We start from the raw sequence: 21,054 nt of genomic DNA on the forward strand, positions 1-21,054 counted from the left end.
AGCATAGGCATGCTCCACTGTGCACAGCTTTTAACTTGTGCTTTCAGTAACGCCTTAGTTATTTTCAATTTGGAGAGTTCTTTTCATTTAGGGGTTAACTCAGTGATATAACACTTTCTTTCTTTTTTTTTTTTTTTTAGTTTTTCGAAACAGGGTTTCTCTGTATAGCCCTCGCTGTCCTGGAACTCACTTTGTAGACCAGGCTGGCCTCGAACTCGGAAATCCGCCTGCTGGGATTAAAGGCGTGCACCACCACGCCCTGCTGATAATACACTTTCTTATTAGACTTGAGGCCCTGGCTTAAATCCCAGCACCACACATTTTTTTAAAAACAGGAATTACTTTCCTTTAAAGCATTCCAAAGTGAACAGCAAATTTTGTAAAAGTAGCTGTGAAGAAGGAAACTTCATTTAAGAATATAACTAATTATTCTTTGTTTTTGTTGGTTTGGAGGAGTGTTTGGTTGGTTGGTTGGTTTGGTTTTGGTATAGTTTGGCTTTGTTTTGTTTTGTTTAGAGACAGTATCTTATTATGTGATCCTGGGTGACCTAGAACTAATAGAGATACACCTGCCTGCCCCTGCTTCCTGAGTGCTAGGATTAGTGTATACCACCTCACCAGGCTCCTAACTATCCTTTTATTATTGGAGTATAGGGGGTGACTTTATTTCTGTCTTCTATCAATCTTTTTCTATTCCTTTTTCCCCAGACTCTCATTGTCTTATTCCTGTCTCTCTCAGTGAGTCTCTGACAGTAGTCTCCTGACCACACTAGGAAGAATAATTGGGTTTTAGTCACTATTTACAGCATTTTTTTTTTTGTGATTGTTCTTGGCCCTGGTTCACTGTGTTGAAGGGAGAGCCTGCCACTTCTTGAGATATAGAGAATTAACATTTAGTCATGTCCTGTGAGCTGGGGCCAGTGCTATGAGTCTGTGCTGTGGGTGTAGGAATACAGAGTGAGGCAATGAATGAGACATCCCTGTCTGTAGTCATGGGCTTTACCTTCCATTTCAGACAGATGCAATAAATAATGTGTGCTAGGTTATCAAATGCCAAACCCTAGAGAAAAATGAAAGAGTTGTGGTATAAAAATAATTCCTCAGTAAATAGTTGTGAACAAACATATTCAACTTTTAGATCTCCGTGGGAATGTGCTAACCCAGGATTTGCCTGATAGACTTCACTGAATGACATTTAATTTGAGTCTGCATGTTCATTTTATCATTTCATTAATTCTTTTTTTCCAGAGAAATCTTAAAGGTTCTTGAAACTGTACGCCAGGAAAAACAGAAAGAGATGGCCAAGTGTGAAAAGCAGGTCAGCTTCCTATCCTGAATATAGAATTTGAAATTTGTAACTTTTATTCCTGAAGTCCTGAAAAGAAAGTGACACAGCTTTACAGTGTTAGAAATCACTAATAAAAGGCTTCTTGTTGTTGCTGCTGCTACTGGGGTTCAAACTAGGGTCCCTTCCACTGAAGTACATCCTGGGTCCTGTTAGTTTGTTAGTTTATTATTGAGACAGGATCTCTGTGTAATCCTGGCTGGCCTGGAACTTGCTATGCAGACCAGACTGGTCTCCAGCTCTCAGGGTGCTGGGATTACAGGCATGTGCCTCTAGATCTGGCCACCCTTGATATTTTTAGGCAGGGTCACACTATAGCTGCCCTGGAATTTACATGGTAGCCCAAGCTTTCTCTGAACTTAAGAGCCTCTAGGCCCTGCCTTCCAAATGCTAGGATAACATCTGACTAGTTCTGTTTTGTTTTTGTTCTTTTAGTTTTGTTTGTTTTTGTTTTGTTTTGTTTAAAACTTGGTTTCTCTATGTAGCTTTGGGTATCCTGGAACTTACTCTGTAGGCCAGTCTGGCCTCGAACTCATAGACCCAACTGTTCTGCCTCCTAAGTGCTGGGATTAAAGTTGGGTGCCACCACTCCCATTCCCTGGCTTGAATTTTCTCTTTCTCTCTCTCTCTCTCTCTCTCTCTCTCTCTCTCTCTCTCTCTCTCTCTCTCTCTGTGTGTGTGTGTGTGTGTGTGTGTGTGTGTTCTGGTTCTGGTTCTATTATTTGTTACTATTTTCTATTTCCCAGTTGGCTGTAATGATATGTACTGGTGCTCAGTGGATTGAGACCTCAAAACCCACTGTCCTTTAGGTACTGTTAGTGTAGACTAATGTGCTGTGCAGTTATCAGCTTGGTTTTTGTTGTTTTTAATGTGACTATTTTTCACCATAGATGGCAAAAATACAGAAACTAGAAGAAAGCTTGCTTGCTACTGAAAATGTTATCAGCTCTCTGGAAAAGTCTAGAGAATCTGACAAGGTAGGTAGAGTTTTCAGTGTTATTCTTTTGTATTTTGTTTCTTTATTTTTGTTGTGGTATCTATTTAATATTAGATCTATGATTTCTCTATATAGCCTGAGCTGGCTTTGAAATCGCAATCCTTTTACCCAATCTTCTGAGACACAGGTATATGTCATTGTACCTGCTTTACATCGTCTTTATAATGCCACTTAGGCATTCCTGTCTTCTGTACCATCTCTGTCCTGCAGGATGACTTACAAACTGTCTGGTCCATTTGCATTTAGGTCCTTTAAGGGTGCTGGAGAATGGGAAATTCAATTAGATAATTTGTTTCTTAACCTCAACCACAAACTACTCTTTTTTTTTTTTTTAAAGATTTATTTTATGTATATGAGTACGAGAAAAGGGCATAAATTCCGGTATAGACAGTTTTATGCCACCATGTGGTTGCTGGGAATTTAACTCAGGACCTTTGGAAGAGGCAGTCAATGCTCTTAAGCGCTGAGCCATCTCTCCAGCCCCACAAACCTACTCTTCTCTATTTTTTATTCGTTTGTTTGAGACATGGTCTCACTATGTGTACTGAATGAATTGGAACTTACTATGTAGACCATGCTGGCCTCAAACTCAGAATTCCTGTCTTTGCCCCCCTAGCACTGAGATGAAAGGCGTGTGCTGCCACATCCACCTTTACTCTGTTCCTTTACACGGCTTATGTAACATGTGTTGGTTGTTTTAACTAGACTGCTATTACTCTGACCCTATTTTACTGACTGTAAGTTCATGATGTACAGTCTCAAATCCTTACTGTTGACTTGGCCAGAATAATAAAAGTGACTTGTCTTTCCAAATATAAAAATGGTCTAACCCTGTCATACAAGCACTTAGGATACTGAAGCAAGACTCTCATTAGTTAAGAGGCCAGCCTGTGATATATATATATATATATATATATATATATATATATATATATATATATATAAGCTGAGCTAGCCTGAGCTACATAGTGAAACCCTATCTCCAAGGGAAAAAATTGTAAAAGATGGAATGTCACATAATATTTGCTAAAGTAAATTGACTTTCTTTATTACCACTAGTTAACAGAAGTAGTTTATGTGTTAGCTACTTTTCTTACTGATGTGACCAAATACCCTGAAAAGAATTTTTAGTAGGAAAGATTAATTCTGACTCAGGAGAAGCAAGGCGTGGCTCTATGTTAATAAGGAGCTCTATGGCTGTTCATTGCAAAACACCTAATCGGACACCCAGGGAGCTTGTGTAGCAATTGGAGGTGCCTATAATCCTAGTACCCACTTCTTCCAACTAGGTCTCACCTCCCAAGTGGTCCATGAGCCCCCAAACACCACTGGCTTCTGGGAGTCAGTGTTCAAATGTAAGAGTATAAGAAAAAGTTTATTGAAACTGCAACAGTTCATCTTTTAAAATGATCTCCATAATATCACTGGTTTTGCAGATAAATGTTTTTGTCCTTGTTAGGAACTTGTCACCAACCTCATGAACCAAATCCAGGAGTTAAGAATATCAACTGGTGAAAAATCAGAAACCATAGCCACCCTGAAACAAGAACTTCAAGACATAAATGTAAGTTCTGTCACAGGATGCTGAGCTTAAGCAGGGCACGATTCACAGGCTCTTTGGGGGTCTGTTAGCCATCCCAACAGGTAAGAAGATTGTATGCTGCAGTAAGTTTGACTGTAGAAGTTAACACCCAGAGGATTTCTGAGATGTGCAGTGTGCACATTTCTGGACAAAAGCATTTCTGTGCCAGGTCTTTTTGACCTGGAATAGTGTTCTCAGCACCCTTCTCCAACCACTAACAAATAAACTAGAAATAAACTAACAGTTAAGGCTAAAGAGGGCTCCTTATTTGACTCAAGGGAAAAAAAAAAACATGTCTTAGTTAAATTTGCAGGTATTTATTACATGGAATTGTGTCTCTGATCTGAGACTCGATATCATTTTCTGAAGTAACTGTTGTTGAGCATTGATGTTTTGCCCTTTGCTTGTGCCAAGGTAAAGGCTTTTATCAGCATTAGTTCTGCTCTGAAGGGGCTTGCTTCAATCCATATTTATCTTCACAGGCAGACTCTGATGAGGTGACAGAGCTAGATGGCTTTCTCTAACCTGCGGGACTGTCCTGTGGTTCTTCGCCATGTGCACTAGCTCTAACACCTTCCCTAGCAAGGCTTTGTGGGGCTACGGAAGTGGCTCAGTGGTTAGAGCAGTTGCTACTCTTCCAAGAACCTGATGCAGCCCCCCCATTGGACATCTCATAACTATGTGTCACTCCAGCGCGCGTGCACACATAATAAAACTCAAAAACAAACAAACCAAACAACAGCCACCACACGAGGTGTTACTGAATTAGCTTGTTAATACGGTGCTCTCCTTGAAACTAAGATACTTCTAAGTTGCTTTGTTATACAGATGAGCAGTACTCTAGCAGAAAGCTCTTTTGCTGTGACTTTGTTTTCGGCAGTGCAAATACAATGCTTCATTGGCTGACAAAGAAGAGAACAAGGAGTTGATCAGGAGACAGGAAGTGGATATCCTGGAACTGAAAGAAACTCTTAGACTGAGAATCCTCTCAGAGGACATCGAGGTAGGTATTAACGTGGTACTTTCTTTTTATTTATTTCTCCCCCCACCTCCGCTCCCCTCCTGCCCTTTTTCTCTTTGAGACAGGATCTCATTGTGCCAACCATGCTGATATTGAACTCACATAATTCCTCTGCCTCTGCCTTTTTTTCAAAGGATGACTCAGAGGATAAAGTTACTTCCTCTAAAGTTGACCATCTTATTTGAATCCTCAAAACCCACATGGTAGAAGGAAGAACTGTTTTATTGTTGAAAAATCAACAGTAAAAATTATTAAGTCCTATTCACAAAAATAAAATATATCAGAATCTTAAGGAGAAAATTTAGCCAGTATTAGGCTGTCAAGAGAGATTCCAAGTGATGTAAAAGAAAACTTGAAAAGGAAAGTACAAAATTACTATAGACACAAAAATTCATGTATTCCAATTCAAATTGCAAGTCTTAAAAGTTGATGAGATCTGGGCATGGAGGCACTTGCCTTTTCCCACTGTTTGGGAGGCCAAAGCAAGTGTACACAGGAAGGTCCATGTCAGCTAGAGTTACCCAGTGAGCTTGTCTTAAAAGGAAGGACAGAGAGGGAAAGGGGGAATCCAGGTATAAACATAAAATACACACACACAAACAAACACAAAACAAAAAAGCTTCGAGTCAGCCGTGTGTGATGGCTTTAATCCCAGCACTTGGGAGGCAGAGACAAGTGGATCTCTGTGGGTTTGAGGCCAGCATGGACCCAGGACCCTGTTATACAGAGAAACCCTGTTTTGGAAAACAAACGTGTTGGGGGGAGGTACATGTGGAGGCCAGGCACCATCAAAACCCTGGTTTTTGAGATAAATCCTTCCTTCCTATGACTTGGAATTCACTGATTAGGCTAGAGTATTCAGCCTGTGAACCCTGGGCATCCTCCTGTCTCTCCCTCCCCAGTGCTGTGTTTGTCGGCATGCCATTATGCCCAGCCTTTACATGAGTGTTAAGAACTGAACTCCAGTCTTCGTGACTGCACTAGTTTCCTTTCTATTGCTGTGACAGACACTGATTGAAAACACCTTGGAGAGGAAACCCTGTCTTACACTTCCAGATCACACTCCATTATTGCGAGAAGTCAGGGCAGAGTACAAAGCAGAAACCATGGAGGAGCTCTGCCTGATTGCTCCGTCCTTGGCTACCTCACAGGCTTATGATTAACTCTCCCATGCCTAGAGATGGTGCTACCTACAGGCCAGACAAATCCAGGCTTTCCTCTCAGGTGACTCTGTTGAGTCAAGTTAACAAGATAACTAGGATACATGGCAGGATTTTATTAACTGAGTATCTTTCTAGCACCTCAGGCCCTTATCTGTCTGTCTGTCTATCTATCTATCTATCTATCTATGTGGGTTTTGTTTTGCTGTTTATATTTGTGTGGGGTGTGTGCAGTACTCTTAGAGGCCAGAAGAGGGCTTTGGGTCTTCTGGTGCCCAATGTGGAACCACACTTGAGTCCTGTGCAGCACTTTATTAGCAGCTGGTTACATCCCCAGCCCTGGGATCGTCCTTGTAAACAGTGTGCACACGTCGTCCATGCGGGAAGGGAGGAGGAGCAGATGCTGCTCTGCGGTGCTCACCAGAGTGTTCCTATGCTGTGTAAGTGGGAATTACATATGCAGCCATTAGGGATTCTCTGCCACTTTGTACCACCTTATTCTCCGAGGTTTCAGTAGCCAGTGCCATGGTGAGCAGCTATTTACCTTCTAGGCTATAAAAACCAGAGTCAAACTAAGGATAATAGTTCTGTAGATAAAGTGCTTGCTGCATAAGCATGGTGAATGATAATAAACATTCCTAACATTATCTCTGACATCTGTACATGTCACATAGGTATATATACATACACACACACACACACACAGAGGCATGTGTGCAAAATATCTTAATCATGTAAGTCCATGAAACTCATCTATTGAGACATCAAGTAAGATCTGCTTCTTAAGGGTTCTCATGGAAAGATGAGTTCTAAAATCCTGATTGAGAAGAGAGTACTACCTAACCTCAAACAGGAAACTGAATCTACTGACATCATACCTAGGCCTGTTTACATACATGTCAGCTGGGAGGGGTGTCTTGGAATGGTTTACCACATAAACCAAAGGAAAAAACTTTTTTTTAACAATGTTTTTTAAAGATTTATTTATTTTATTTATATGAGTACACTGTTGCTGTCTTCAGACAAACCAGAAGAGGTCATTGGATCCTATGACAGATGGCTGTGAGCCACCATGTGGTTGCTGGGAATTGAACTCAAAACGTCTGGAAGAGCAGTTGGTGCTCTTAACCACTGAGCCATTTCTGGAGCCCAGGAAAAAACTTTTTAAATATTTAAGTATTTCCTTTCCTAACTTTAAATTTGTATAGGACTATAGTTATGATTGTGAGCTGAATGGCATAGTAAGAAATAAATCTTTTCTTTGGGACATTGCTCCCTGACAGAGGGACATGCTCTGTGAAGATCTGGCCCATGCCACTGAGCAGCTGAACATGCTCACGGAGGCTTCCAAGAAGCACTCTGGACTGCTGCAGTCTGCTCAAGAGGAGCTGAACAGGAAGGAGGCGCTGATCCAGGAACTGCAGCACAAGGTAAGCGGCCACTCAGACACCAGCAACCAGCAGCATGGTACTGACTTCCTGCTTTGACAAAGTTCTCTGTGTTATAGAAATGGAACAAATGGATCAATTAGGGGTTTTGGCATTCACCTATGGACTGTAAAATTGGGTTTCCACATGTGAGTCTCACTTAGCCACTTCCTCTTTGTCCTGGGTCCTTTACACATTGACAACATTGTCTGCAGCGAGGTTATGGCTGAAAACAATAAGATATTAAGACAAAACTATAGCATTCTTCAAACTAATGAATTTTGCACACATACATATATAACATTTAAGAAACTTTTTGCTGTTGTTTTAGATAGGGTCTCACTATTGTATGTTGGCTTTGAGCTCATAATTGTCTTGCTTCCACCTCTCAGAGGACTAAGTGCAGATACATGTCTTCATACCCAGAATAAAACAATTTTGCATTGACAGATAGTTGGATACACTTATGAGGTTCACAGTGATAGGTTTTGCTGGAGCGGGTTGAGACAATCTTGTTATGTAGCCCTTGCCCAACTTGCTTGGTACTCAGTAGGTAGCCCAGACTAGCTTGGTGTTCTAGAATTCAGGTTGTCCTCAAACTCATGGTAACCCTCCTACTTCAGCCTCTAAATTATGAGATTACAGTCGTGGGGCTCCTTACCTGCCACAATGTGTTGCTATAATATGTGTTTATCTCTCTCTCTCTCTCTCTCTCTCTCTCTCTCTCTCTCTCTCTCTGTGTGTGTGTAATGATTAAATCAAGTTGATTAATATATCCATGATCTACCATACGATTTTGTGATACAGTTTCAAATCAATTGTTGTTGTCATTTTGAACTATACTTTATTACTTTATATATTATTTTTGCTTATGCTCAAAATATATTGCATTAGATCTCAAAAACTTGCTTTTGTTTGAACCCCTGTTCTTCTGTCAGAGCACTTCTGACATCTCCCATCCAGGGCTCTTCAGCTCTCCAGTCTCTGTAACCACTCTTCTACATAGCACCTCTGAGCTAGGCTGTTGTGGATTCCACATGGACGAGACATCCTTTTCTTTCTTCACTTGGGTGCTATCACTTCCATGACATGGTCTAGGTTCATTGTTTCCTGTCTCTCAGACTGGCAGTGTTCTTGTGTACCTCAGCATTCCGTGGTTGTTGCATCTGCTGGTGGATACTTAGGGTTACTGTGTTCTTTGGCTATTATGAATAAACCTGGGGTTAAAATAGGAATGTGGCCCTCTCTTCAAGTGTTGTCACAGAGTGGGGAGATGGGTCAGTGGATAAAGCAGTTGCCAAGGAAGGATGTTTGATTTGCAGAACTCACATAATAGCCAGGTAGGCATGGTGGCCCACTTGTAATCTCAGTATGCCGTAAGCATACTGCCAATTGAGCTAAACTCTCCTGAGCACAATGACGAGCTGAAGCAGTGAACTGAGAAACTGCCTCAGCAGCAGTTGGCCTCCATAGATCATATACATACATATACATTCAGCCTGACACATATGTGAGCCTATGCACATGTGAACACTCATACGTGCATGCACACATACCACACACCCACAATTTCATTTTCTTCAGATGTAAACCAGAACTGAAATTGCTGGCCACATGGGGAGTTCTAGTTTGTTTCAAGGATGACCTTCCCCATTCTCCATGAGTTTGTAGTGATTGGCATACCAATATCCATGTAATCTCTGCATGGCCTCATGAGAATGTCTCTTTCATCTCAACAGGGACATCACACTGTGACATTGATTTGCTTTCTCTGAGGTTGGCAGTGCTGAAGCTTGTCTTTTCTCATTGCACTGTATGTTCTAAGTTATTTTCTAAACTATAACCTGTTATCTGTTGATGTGCCCAGTTAAACCAGGAGAAAGAGGAAGTGGAGCAGAAGAAGAGTGAGTACAGCTTGAAGATGAGGCAGCTGGAGCACGTGATGGGCTCTGCTACCGAGTATCCACAGGTACTTTCCCAGAAACTGCATTTCAGAATAATCAATTTTACAAATGAAGAAAAAATTGTAAATAATGGGGGTTTTTGTTTGTTTGTTTTGTTGTTGTATTTTGTTATTTTAAAGGAAAAGCTCTTCATTAGTGCCCCTGTCTGCTTTCTACTTAGTAAAGTCTTGTTCTACTTGGATAAGAATGAAAATAATAAGCAGAATGATCTTTATCAGCATGCTCTATACTCAAGAGGCTTGGCATATACATGAAAATGCATATTTTATCCGTTAAGTGTATAGACTGAAAATGAAATCTTCATAGCATCATGTAATCAAGCATTTGGATGAAGTGTGGCTTTATTTCAGAGTCCCAAAACACCACCCCATTTTCAAGCTCATTTGGCAAAACTCTTGGAAACACAAGAACAAGAGATAGAAGATGGAAGAGCCTCTAAGACTTCTTTGCAACACCTTGTAACAAAGCTAAATGAAGATAGAGAAGTCAAAAATGCTGAAATTCTCAGAATGAAGGTACATGACTCTTTTTTTTTCAGTGAACTTTATTTTAAAAGGCAACAGCTTCCTCCTAGCTGCTGCTGATCCAAATTCAAAAGGCAACACTGTATCATAGATAGAGAAGTCTTCCTCCCACCCCTGACCCCTTGTAGTCTAGTTTGTTGTCCCTGGGAGCTCCCAGTTTCCTTTCCTTTCTTGTTAAAGTGTTTCAGTGTACACTGATATACTTTACTATAGTCTATAACCCTCTCCCTGCCTTGTGCAGGAGGTTTACACAAAGGTTATATAGTTTCCACAAACCACATGTCATGGGCAGTGGAAGAAGAGGCCTGATTCCTTGATTTTCACCTCATAGCACTGTCCAGTATCTGCATCTTTGCCAGCTTACTAGCTACAACGTATTATCTCGGCACAGTTTGAATGTGTGCATATGTTATGTGATTGGGCATGCATGTGCTTGTGGAGGCCAGAGGTGAACATCGAATGTATTTGGTGAACATCGCATGTATTTATCATTTTCCACTTTACATTTTAGGGAGGATCTCAGAACAGGCACTATACTGACTGAGCTGTCTTCTTAGGCCTTCAGTGTGGTTTGAAATTTAACTCTTATTCTGTCTTTTCTCCTCTTCTGCCCTTTTCCTTGTCTTTTGTGAGTGTGTGAGGGTCTGTATATGATGTAATGTTTGGTGTGTGTGTGTGTGTGTGTGTGTTCATTGTATGACTGAGCACACATATACCATAGAATGCATGTGGAAGTTGAAGGACAACAACAGGTGTCAGCCTTCATCTTCTATTTTGTTTGCTGCTGTGTGTGCCAGAGATTGGCTGATCCAAAACTTACAGAGATTCTATTCCCCACCACCACTGTAAAGAGAATAAGAATTATAAACATGTGCCCAGGTTTACGTGGATTCAAGGGATTCAAGCTCAGGACCTCACACTTAGTTGGCAAGTGTTTTACCCACTGAGCATTTCCCCAGCTTCCTCTTTTTTTTTGTTGTTGTTGTTTGTTTGTTTTTTCGAGACAGAGTTTCTCTGTGTAGCCCTGGCTGTCCTGGAACTCACTTTGTAGACCAGGCTGGCCTTGAACTCAGAAATCCACCTGCCTCTGCCTCCCGAGCGCTGGGATTACAGGCGTGTGCCACCACGCCCGGCTTTGCTTCCTCTTTACCTTACTGAGACAGAGTCTCACTGTAGAGCTATGTCACCAGATGGGCTCTGAACTCATGGTCCGTTTTCCCTCAGCCTCCTGAGTGCTGGGTTGACATGGATATGCCTCCAGGCCTGGCTATAAAGTGAGGATCTAATTTAAGTGTGCGTTTTGGCCTCAATTTTTAATGTTTAGCTCAATTGGCATGTATTAAATAGAATCAAAAGTTGAGAGCAGTTACCAGAGATTTTGTATCAGTTTTTTCTCTTAGAGGAACTTGGCTGTTATTAATAAACTCTTTAAGACACTGAACATGTTTGTGAGTCACAGTTCTAAGACTTGTAAGTGCTTGTCACAAACTGTTTAATCCAATAATACCTGTTGCTTAAAGAGGAATGTAAAGAGGAATACCTGTCTTGGTCACAACCTTTCCTTTGGGGGAGTTGGGGGAGTGACACGGGGTCTCAATTCATAGCCCTGGCTGTCCTGGAACTCCCTGTATAGTCCAGGGTGGCCTCAAACTCACAGTGTTGCTTGCCTCTGCCTCCTGTATGAAATCAAAGGTGTGTGCCACTACACGCAGCTTCAGGCACAACCTCAAGAAGCAAATTAACACCCAGTCTAATGTGTCTTCTGAAAAACAAAACCAAACAGTTATTTTGTGTATTCTCAGGATCAATTGTGTGAAATGGAAAATCTACGCCTGGAGTCTCAGCAATTAAGAGAGAAAAACTGGCTCCTGCAAAGTCAGCTGGATGATGTGAAAAGGCAGCAGGAGAGTGGGTCAGTAAGAGCCAAAAGGCCTCACCTGGACTGGTCTGCCTGCATGGCCTTCAATGAGTGAGGTTGAAGCAAACTTTACGTGACATAGGACATCCCCATGAGAAGTGCTTGGTTGGTCATGAGGTTGTGGGCTTTTTCTAGCATTGCAGGATAAGACATTTACCACCTATCAGCTCAGTGAATTAAGCATTTGGAATATATTTAGAAGATGTAAAAATTTTTTTTAATTTTTTTATTATATAAATGAATTTTATACATCAAGCATATTAATAACATTGAGTATTTTGAGAATCAAATAATACTTTAAAAATTTGTTCAACTTTTATATTCATATTCTTTCATACACTAAAAATAACATTAAGCCGGGCGTGGTGGTGCACGCCTTTAATCCCAGCACTCGGGAGGCAGAGGCAGGCAGATTTCTGAGTTTGAGGCCAGCCTGGTCTACAAAGTGAGTTCCAGGACAGCCAGGGCTATACAGAGAAACCTTGTCTCGAAAAAACAAACAAACAAAAAAAAAAAAACAAACAAAAAAAAAATAATAACATTAATGAACATTTAATACTATCTATAACTAAGGATCCTATATCTAATTTTGAATACTAAATTGTTTCAAAACATACAAAATATTCTTTGGGAATTAAGCATAGTAAAAGGGTATAAAATAGTAAAAATCATTAAGAAATATATTCAAAAGCCCTTATATGGTACCGTCTGACATAGTGAGAGAGTATTAAAAATGCATTATATATCTATATACATTGTCTAACTATACATTTACTTTAAAAAGATTATCAGTGTTTCTAGGAGACAAATTATTTTATCAGTAAGTATATTTTAAATTTTTCTTTTTTTCCAATATTAATTTTATTTTTAATATTTTTTTATTACGTATTTTCCTCAATTACATTTCCAATGCTATCCCAAAAGTCCCCCTACCCTCCCCCCCCCCACTTCCCTACCCACCCATTCCCATTTTTTGGCCCTGGCGTTCCCCTGTACTGGGGCATATAAAGTTTGCAAGTCCAATGGGCCTCTCTTTCCAGTGATGGCCGACTAGGCCATCTTTTGATACATATGCAGCTAGAGTCAAGAGCTCCAGGGTACTGGTTAGTTCATAATGTTGCACCTACAGGGTTGCAGATCTCTTTAGCTCCTTGGATACTTTCTCTAGCTCCTCCATTGGGGGCCCTGTGATCCATCCAATAGCTGACTGTGAGCATCCATTTATGTGTTTGCTAGGCCCCGGCCTAGTCTCACAAGAGACAGCTATATCAGGGTCCTTTCAGCAAACGCTTGCTAGTGTATGCAATGGTGTCATCGTTTGGAGGCTAATTATGGGATGGATCCCTAAAAATTTCAAAACAGCAAAAATTCTTTGAAGTTAAACATTAAGAATGTTCTAATTTCAAGCACAGGGAGAAAAATTAATATTTCCATGATGTTTATAGAACATGATTTTAATATTTTCAACTGTTAATATTCAACAAACAGAATAATTATTTGAAGATATATTTTGTTGTCATGTCTCCCTTCTCACATATGATTTTATTAATTTGGGTGCTGTCTCTGTGCCCTCTGGTTAGTCTGGCTGAGGAACTCTGTCACAGGGTGGCAGCTTTAGGAAGGTTGAGAAGCGCTGCTCCAGGTGCTCCTGACATCTGCGAGTCTACTCACCTATTTCCCATGAGCGCTGCACCTTGCTGTTCTTATGAAGAGCTACATAACTTTCCCAAGTCATTTCAATTCAAAGTACTTTATTTCACTTCCTTTCAGGTCTCTACAAACTATAACCCAATCTAGTTCACAGGCCATTCTTAAAAACATTCTGTTGGTGCATAGTTACCTTCCAGTTTTTTGTTTTGTCTTGTTTTTTTTTTTGTTTTCTCTTTTGAGACTGTCTCACTCTGTAGCCTTGGCTGGCCTCAAACTCAGAGATATACATGCCTCTCCCTCCTGAGTGCTGGAATCAACATTGTATGTTACCAAGCCTGGCTTGCTTCCTTTCAGTCACCATGCTGAACGGTTGTAATGTTATATGGCTACCAAGCTCTAAAATAATGTCTAGATCTTATTTTATGTATATAGGTGTTTTGTCCATATGTGTATCTGTAACAATGTGTCCCTGGTGCCTAGGGTGGTCATAAGACAGTGTTGGGTTCCATAACTAACTAGAGTTACAAGTGGTTATATGCCACCATGTAGATGTTGGGAATCAAACCCTAGTCCTCTGGAAGAACAGCAAGTACTTTGGACTGCTGAGCCATCTTTCCAGCCCTATTGTCTGGATCTTGACTATGTATTTTTTTCTTACCCCTAAATATGGATCATTGCACACACTGCACTCCTTTCCTTGACCTTGGCTGACTTTGACATTGAGTCTCATTGTCAGTTGACTAGGCTACATTTGTGAAAGAAGAGAGAAGCCCTGCTGTGCTGTGACCACATAAGAGATTCCTGTCAAAGCTCACATCACTCAGGCAGGTTCACAGTGAAGTCTTGCTGGCCCACTGAACTACTCTCCCAACCCGGGCAACCTTGCAGAGATGCATGTGCAGTCCACACTGTAATCCCTTCGTTTGTTTCTGAAGCATTTATTTCCTGTGAAGGGAGTCCCTGATGTTTGTATACATGTGAAGCCAGGGTAGTCATCAGAGGCTGCACCCTAACAGTCTGGAAAAGCCAAGATACCAGACGACCCTCCTGTAGTTGCTGACAGTCTGCCTTCGTTTAGTCAGTTTATCTGCAGGTTGCCACTCATAGCTAAGTTTCTTCACTAACTTCTACCAAGCTTTGGTTAGATTTCTGCACTGTACTCTTCTTGCTTGTATAGTGGTAAGAATCATTCTGAGTTCTGGGGGGATCCTATTTATCCCATGTGTGGGCACACTGATTATCTGTACTCATCACAAGCGTTAGCTGCGCTGTAGCTACATATAATAAATGTTCATTAATTCTTGAATATACTTGACGATGTTTCCCTGTCTACTCACTAATCTATGCAGCGATCAGAGTCATCCAGACAGTCAACAGCTGAAGAATGAACATGAAGAGGAGATTATCAAAGAAAGACTTGCTAGGGTATGGCTTTTTTTTTTTTTTAATTACAGAAAGTTCTTCTGTGAGAATTGCTTTTATAAATAACATTAATGGTTATTTATTCTAGAAACTCTATATTAATATATAATTGAGAAGTAAAGGTGTATCTGTCTGTAATTCCAGTACTTGGGAGACTGGCACAGAATAGTTACCATGGTCTGTGGCTCTAACCATTAACTGAAAGAAGGAAGAAGGTGTCTTGTCTCTGTGCTTCTGTAGGAAGCACTAGTTTCCCACATACAGTTATGCCCTTAGAAGTGTAGTGTCTTCTGGGCACCATGCTGGAATGCTTGTGAACCAGTAGCCTTTGTATATCATATGGGACTCTGGAAATGGACATTGGCTTGGTTAGCACAAAGGAAAATGGACTTGTTCCTCTCACCTTTTTTTAAAAATAAGGATATTAAAGAACCTTTTTGTTTTCCTTTTTATTATAGAATAAACTTATTGAAGAGATGCTGAAAATGAAAACAAAGTAAGTATGCTATTTTATAGTTCAAATCCTTTTTAAAATATTTCTAAACTTTATTATGGGGGAGTATATGCATGCCATGCCAAGCGTGTGGAGGTCTGAGGACAAATGAGAGTTGGCTCTCTTCTTCCACCATGGGTTGTAGGTGTCAAACTCAGGTCATCAGGCTCATGCAGCAAGTGTTTTACCTGCAGAGCTAACTTGCCAGACCTCGGTCGTTTGTCTGTCCGTCCTTTCTTTCTTTCTTTTCTTTTCTTTCTTTCTTTCTTTCTTTCTTTCTTTCTTTCTTTCTTTCTTTCTTTCTTTTTTTAAATTTCATGTGTATGGGTGTTTTGCTTTGTCTGTATATATGTTTGTGTACTATATATGTGCATGGTACCTACAGAGGCCAGAAGTCATCAGATCCCTCTGAAACTGGAGTAACAGAGTTATGAACTCTTTGAGGGTGGAATTCTCCTCTAAAGGGAAAATACATCCATAAAATACCTTTTTTCCTTCTGTGGTATATGTGAGTATAATTAATGTTTATCAAAGTCTTTTTTTAATATTTTAAAATTTTTATTTATGTGCATGTGTCTATTTATGGGTATGCACACATGCATGCAAGTGTCTGCAGAAACCAAAAAGAGGACATCAGAGCCCCTCCAGCTGATCAGGCAATTGTGACCTGCCCTTTATGGGTGCTTAAAATTATAACTACTCAGCCATCTTCTAGCATCAAAATTATTTTTCTTGATGCCACTTTCTCAACAGGGATTTTAAGTAAACAAACAAACAAACAAACCAAAGCACATGTGCAATCTTCAGTTAATTATTGAGTTACTGTGCTGTGAGGTTTTCTCCTCATGGACAATAAGGGCAGTTTAATGCTTCCAACTAGTAGTAGTTAAGCTGACATAGAGGATGGTGAACTATCTAGCTAGTTTGTAGAACTGCAGCAAATTTAGATACATCCTTTGAGACCTTGTAGCATGGTATGTGGTGGCAGAAGTCCTTGGTAATATGTGGTCCTTGAAGCATGAAGAGCTTACACTGCACTGTGGGCATACATACAGCACATTTTCCTAAATGCTCTAGGAACTAGATATCAAACTGCAGTAGCATAAGGAGGAAATACTTAGTTCCATATGATAGGGGACTGAGATTCCCCAGCATTCTGCTTTTGGGATGTCTGGCTACATTATGCCACTACAGTTCCACCATCGTCTCTCCATAGGATGGTGCAGCAGTAGCTGCTGCTGCTTTTCTTCTTTCCGTTTTTCAAGGTCTCATTTTGTAGCCCCGGAGTTCTGGCTAGCCTAAAATTATTATGTAGACCAGACATCCTCGGGGCTTAGAAAGCCAGTATCCAGCAAGGAAAAGGTAGAACTCACAGTGCTCATGCTCAGCTAATGACAGACGTCAGCCACTGCTGGGAAGTAGATGAGCTCATGTTCTTCTTTGCTACATCAGATGAGTTTCATAAAGAAGCCAAGTGACTTCACTTCCTCCTCACTGCTTCAATACAATACTGACCAAAAGAAAAAAGAAATGAAGAAAGCTTTTATGTTGATTTACAGTTCCAGTTGATATATAGCCAATCATGGTGGTGAATGGCATGGCTCAAGAGTAGGAAGCTAAGTTTTTATTATATTGCATTTGTAGTCAGGGATCAGTGAGAAAACAGAAGTATGACTGGGCAATAAAAATTGATGGTGCATACCTTTAATCCCAGTGCTCAGAAGGCAGAGGCAAGTGAGTCTCTTGAGTTCAAGGCTATTCTTGTTTACATAGTAAATTTCAGGACAGCCAGGTCTACACAGAGAAAACCCTGTCTCAGACAGATCATTTAACCTCAAGTCATGGGCCCCAGAGTTAGATACTTCCTCAAGGTTCCACAATCTTCCAAAATAGTGACAGTTAGCTAGGAACCAAGTGAAAACACATGAGCCCAAGGGAACTTTTCATCTTCAAGCCATAACACCTGACCCACAGTAAGGTAGGCAGAGGCAGCATCTGAACATTTTATCCCACCAAAGCGATGTGGAACACCCTCATTATCTCCTTGGGTACCTCTGAGCATGCTCTGGAAACACAGCCCCTAGACTGAGCTGGCCTGTGTAGAGATCCTGAGTACACCTCATCTTGGCAGTGTTACATTCTGTATGCATTGTAACAGTGTTTCCAATGGAAATTGTATCAAACTGAAAGAGTTTTATAAAGTAGTAAAATCCTACATTTTTCCATTGTGTTATATACAGTGGGTAAAAATGAACACCCCTGAGGAAAGGGATAATGTTCCATTGTCTGAGGACTGGGTTTTAAAAGCAGAAATGATATTCTGAGATCAGACACAATAAAGCCTACAGACTGTAACAATACCTTACTTCTGTCTCCACTTGGACAAGCTAAGTTTTATATTAAATTTTTATGAGGTTAGCCTGGGCTACACAAGAGCCTGACTCTAAATAAATAAATAAAATGGTTTGATGAGTTTTTCTCAGGATGAAAGTCTTGACTAACAAAGCAACCATATGTGATATTCAGCACACTTTCTCTTCCATGCTCAGGGTGAAGCTAAGGGTCTGGACCATGTCAGGAAAGTGTTCTGTTACCTAGGTTCAGCCCAGTTCTGGCTTATGCTCTTCTGTCAACTGTACAGGAGACCTGAAGATCAGTGATGCTTTCAAATCAAAATTCTGTACTTAGAAGAAGAAAAAATCTAGTTTGAATCCTGCTTATAATTCTATTTCCTTGAAATACCATAACCTGATGCTTATTCCAGTCTAGAAGAAGTCCAGAGTGCACTTCACAGCAAGGAGAAGGCCTGCCACAGAATGAGCGAGGAAATTGAGCGAACCAGAACTTTGGAGTCTAGAGCATTTCAGGAAAAGGAGCAACTGCGGTCAAAGTTGGAAGAAATGTATGAAGAGAGAGAGAGAACTTTCCTGGTGTGTTGGGTTTTCCATGCTATGTAGAAATACTTGAGTAAGTAGAATAAGCAAAAACCAAATCTCTGGTTCAGTTTCTCTAGTGTGCAGAGATATATGGCCACAGAAGCTTGACCACCTCTTGATTGGAGCTCTTGAAAAGAGATACATAATGTGATCTTCCCATCTTTGGATTGACAGGAAATGGAAATGCTGAAAAAGCAACTAGAGTTTCTTGCTGAGGAAAATGGAAAATTGGTAGGTCATCAAAACCTACATCAGAAGATTCAATATGTAGTACGACTGAAGAAGGAAAATATCAGGCTTACTGAGGTAAAACTGAAACTATTCTCAATAAATGGTGATTTTAAAGAGAGTTTAGTAAAGAAAATTGTCACTGCTATTTCACTTTGGGTTTTCTGAGACAGTGTCACACTTTGAAATCTAGTCTGAAACAGAACTCTCACAGCAGTCCTCTTGTCTCAGCCTTCCCAGGGGGTGGGATTATAAGTGTGTGTGAGCCACCCAATAATACTGGTAATTCAGGTTAAGTTCTCTTAGATGCCAGATATTTAATATTAACTTATAAATTAAACATTGTAGCTTTAATTTGAATATATACTTAATGAGTTAAGAAAACATCTATAATAATTAGATACTTAATTTCCTTTTTTTTTTAATTACAGGAGACAGAAAAATTGCGTGCTGAAAATCTATTTTTGAAAGAAAAAAAGAAGGAATTCTAAGGATCCCAGCTATCTTCATACACATCACTTTGTTTAGATTGATTCTTTAAAAGTGAGATTGTATTTGCGCACATGGTAGAACTAAACTAAAAGACCTTAATTATGAATCATGGTGCGCACTAATCCTTAGTGTTCCGATGGATATTCTGCATGCAAACTCGCAGCCTGTTAAGTAACAATGCATTCCAAGTCATGTGTACATTCTGGAAGACCCTTAAAATAAAGTCTGTAGCTGAGGTCTCTGGTGAATTCTAGTCAGGTCCTTTTCTTCTTTTTTTTTTTTTATTTTAATTTTTTTTTTTGGTTTTTCGAGACAGGGTTTCTCTGTATAGCTCTGGCTGTCTTGGAACTAACTCACTTTGTAGACCAGCCTGGCCTCAAACTCAGAAATCCACCTGCCTCTGCCTCCCAAGTGCTGGGATTAAAGGTGTGCAGCACCACGGCCAGTAGGTCCTTTTCTTCTTAGATTCACCTTTGATAAACTCTGTCTTAGTCAGGGTTTCTATTCCTGCACAAACATCATGACCAAGAAGTAAGTTGGGGAGGAAAGGGTTTATTCGGCTTACACTTCCATGCTGCTGTTCATCACCAAAGGAAGTCAGGACTGGAACTCAAACAGGTCAGAGAGCAGGAGCTGATGCAGAGGCCATGGAGGGATGTTCTTTACTGGCTTGCCTCCCCTGGCTTGCTCAGCCTATTCTCTTATAGAACCCAAGACTGCCAGCCCAGAGATGGCACCACCCACCAGGGGCCTTTCCCCCTTGATCACTAATTGAGAAAATGCCTTACAGTTGGATCTCATGGAGGCATTTCCTCAACTGAAGCTCCTTTCTCTGTGATAACTCCAGCTGTGTCAAGTTGACACAAAAATAGCCAGTACAATTGACCCCTTGTCAACTTGACACACAAACACATCACTAGTAAGCCTCAACCCTTACATTCTTATTCATCCCCAAGATCTAAATAACATTAAAAGTCCCACAGTCTTTACATATTCTTAAAATTTCAATCTCTTTAAAATATCCATCTCTTTTAAAATCCAAAGTCTTTTTACAATTAAAAGTCTCTTAACTGTGGGCTCCACTAAAACAGTTTCTTCCTTCAAGAGGGAAAATATCAGGGCACAGTCACAATCAAAGCAAAAATCAATCTCCAACCGTCCAACGTCTGGGATCCAACTCACGATCTTCTGGGCTCCTCCAAGGGCTTGGGTCACTTCTCCAGCCATGCCCTTTGTAGCACACACGTCTTCCTCTGGGCTCCAGATGCCTGTACTCCACTGCTGCTGCTGCTCTTGGTGGTCATCTCGTGGTACTGGCATCTCCAAAACACTGCATGACCCCTTCAGTCCTGGGTCGTCAATTGCAACTGAGGCTGCACCTTCACCAATGGCCTTCCATGGCCTCTCACAGTGCCGAGCCTCAGCTGCTCTGTGTGACCCCTTCATGCCTTCAAAACCAGTACCACCTGGGTGACCCTTACACATTACCAAGTCCCACTGCAGAAGGAGTACAACCTTGCCTATCTCTGGAACACAGCCTCCTTGTGCTTTCAGAAAACACTTCCCAGAAGATGTCACCTCAATGATGCTGGTCTCTTCTTAATCACCGCTAATTTCTTAGCTCCAGCTAACCAGCATCAATAGTCCCAGTAATGCAAAGTTTTTGCTTTAGTAGTTCTGGTATCTTGTTAATCACAGCTGATTCTTCAGCCCCAGCTAACCAGAACTACAAAATCTTCACAATAAAAACAGCAATGTCCCTGAAGAGAGTCTTTAATTTTCCCTCTGAAATTTCACAAACCAGACCTCCATCTTCTGCACTGTTCTCAACATTATCTTCCAAGCTCCTACACAACATCTGACAGAGCTCTTAACAAGGAATGGATCTTCAAGCC

General features: G+C 40.7%; 1 protein-coding gene across 2 annotated transcripts in view; it reads left to right on the plus strand.

The window, feature by feature from the left end:
• Kif15 (kinesin family member 15) overlaps nt 1–19,465 on the plus strand; it is a 68,182-nt gene extending 48,717 nt beyond the window's left edge. Inside the window, exons 23-35 of one of the 2 annotated variants that reach the window (XM_021172839.3) lie at nt 1,249–1,318; nt 2,236–2,322; nt 3,802–3,906; nt 4,805–4,927; nt 7,389–7,535; nt 9,400–9,501; nt 9,847–10,011; nt 11,823–11,932; nt 14,938–15,013; nt 15,469–15,506; nt 18,268–18,433; nt 18,614–18,745; nt 19,099–19,465. In XM_021172839.3, the coding sequence (XP_021028498.1) occupies nt 1,249–1,318; nt 2,236–2,322; nt 3,802–3,906; nt 4,805–4,927; nt 7,389–7,535; nt 9,400–9,501; nt 9,847–10,011; nt 11,823–11,932; nt 14,938–15,013; nt 15,469–15,506; nt 18,268–18,433; nt 18,614–18,745; nt 19,099–19,158 (1,381 nt within the window). In that variant the 3' untranslated portion in view covers nt 19,159–19,465. Of the gene's footprint in view, nt 1–1,248; nt 1,319–2,235; nt 2,323–3,801; nt 3,907–4,804; nt 4,928–7,388; nt 7,536–9,399; nt 9,502–9,846; nt 10,012–11,822; nt 11,933–14,937; nt 15,014–15,468; nt 15,507–18,267; nt 18,434–18,613 lie in introns of both variants that reach the window. The other variant, XM_085828218.1, reaches the window with a different exon arrangement.
• The last annotated feature ends 1,589 nt before the right edge of the window (nt 19,466–21,054 follow it).

This window comes from Mus caroli, unplaced genomic scaffold, assembly GCF_978045245.1.
Source record: "Mus caroli unplaced genomic scaffold, Mus_caroli_1 scaffold_11, whole genome shotgun sequence".
Classification (NCBI taxonomy): Eukaryota; Metazoa; Chordata; class Mammalia; order Rodentia; family Muridae; genus Mus; species Mus caroli.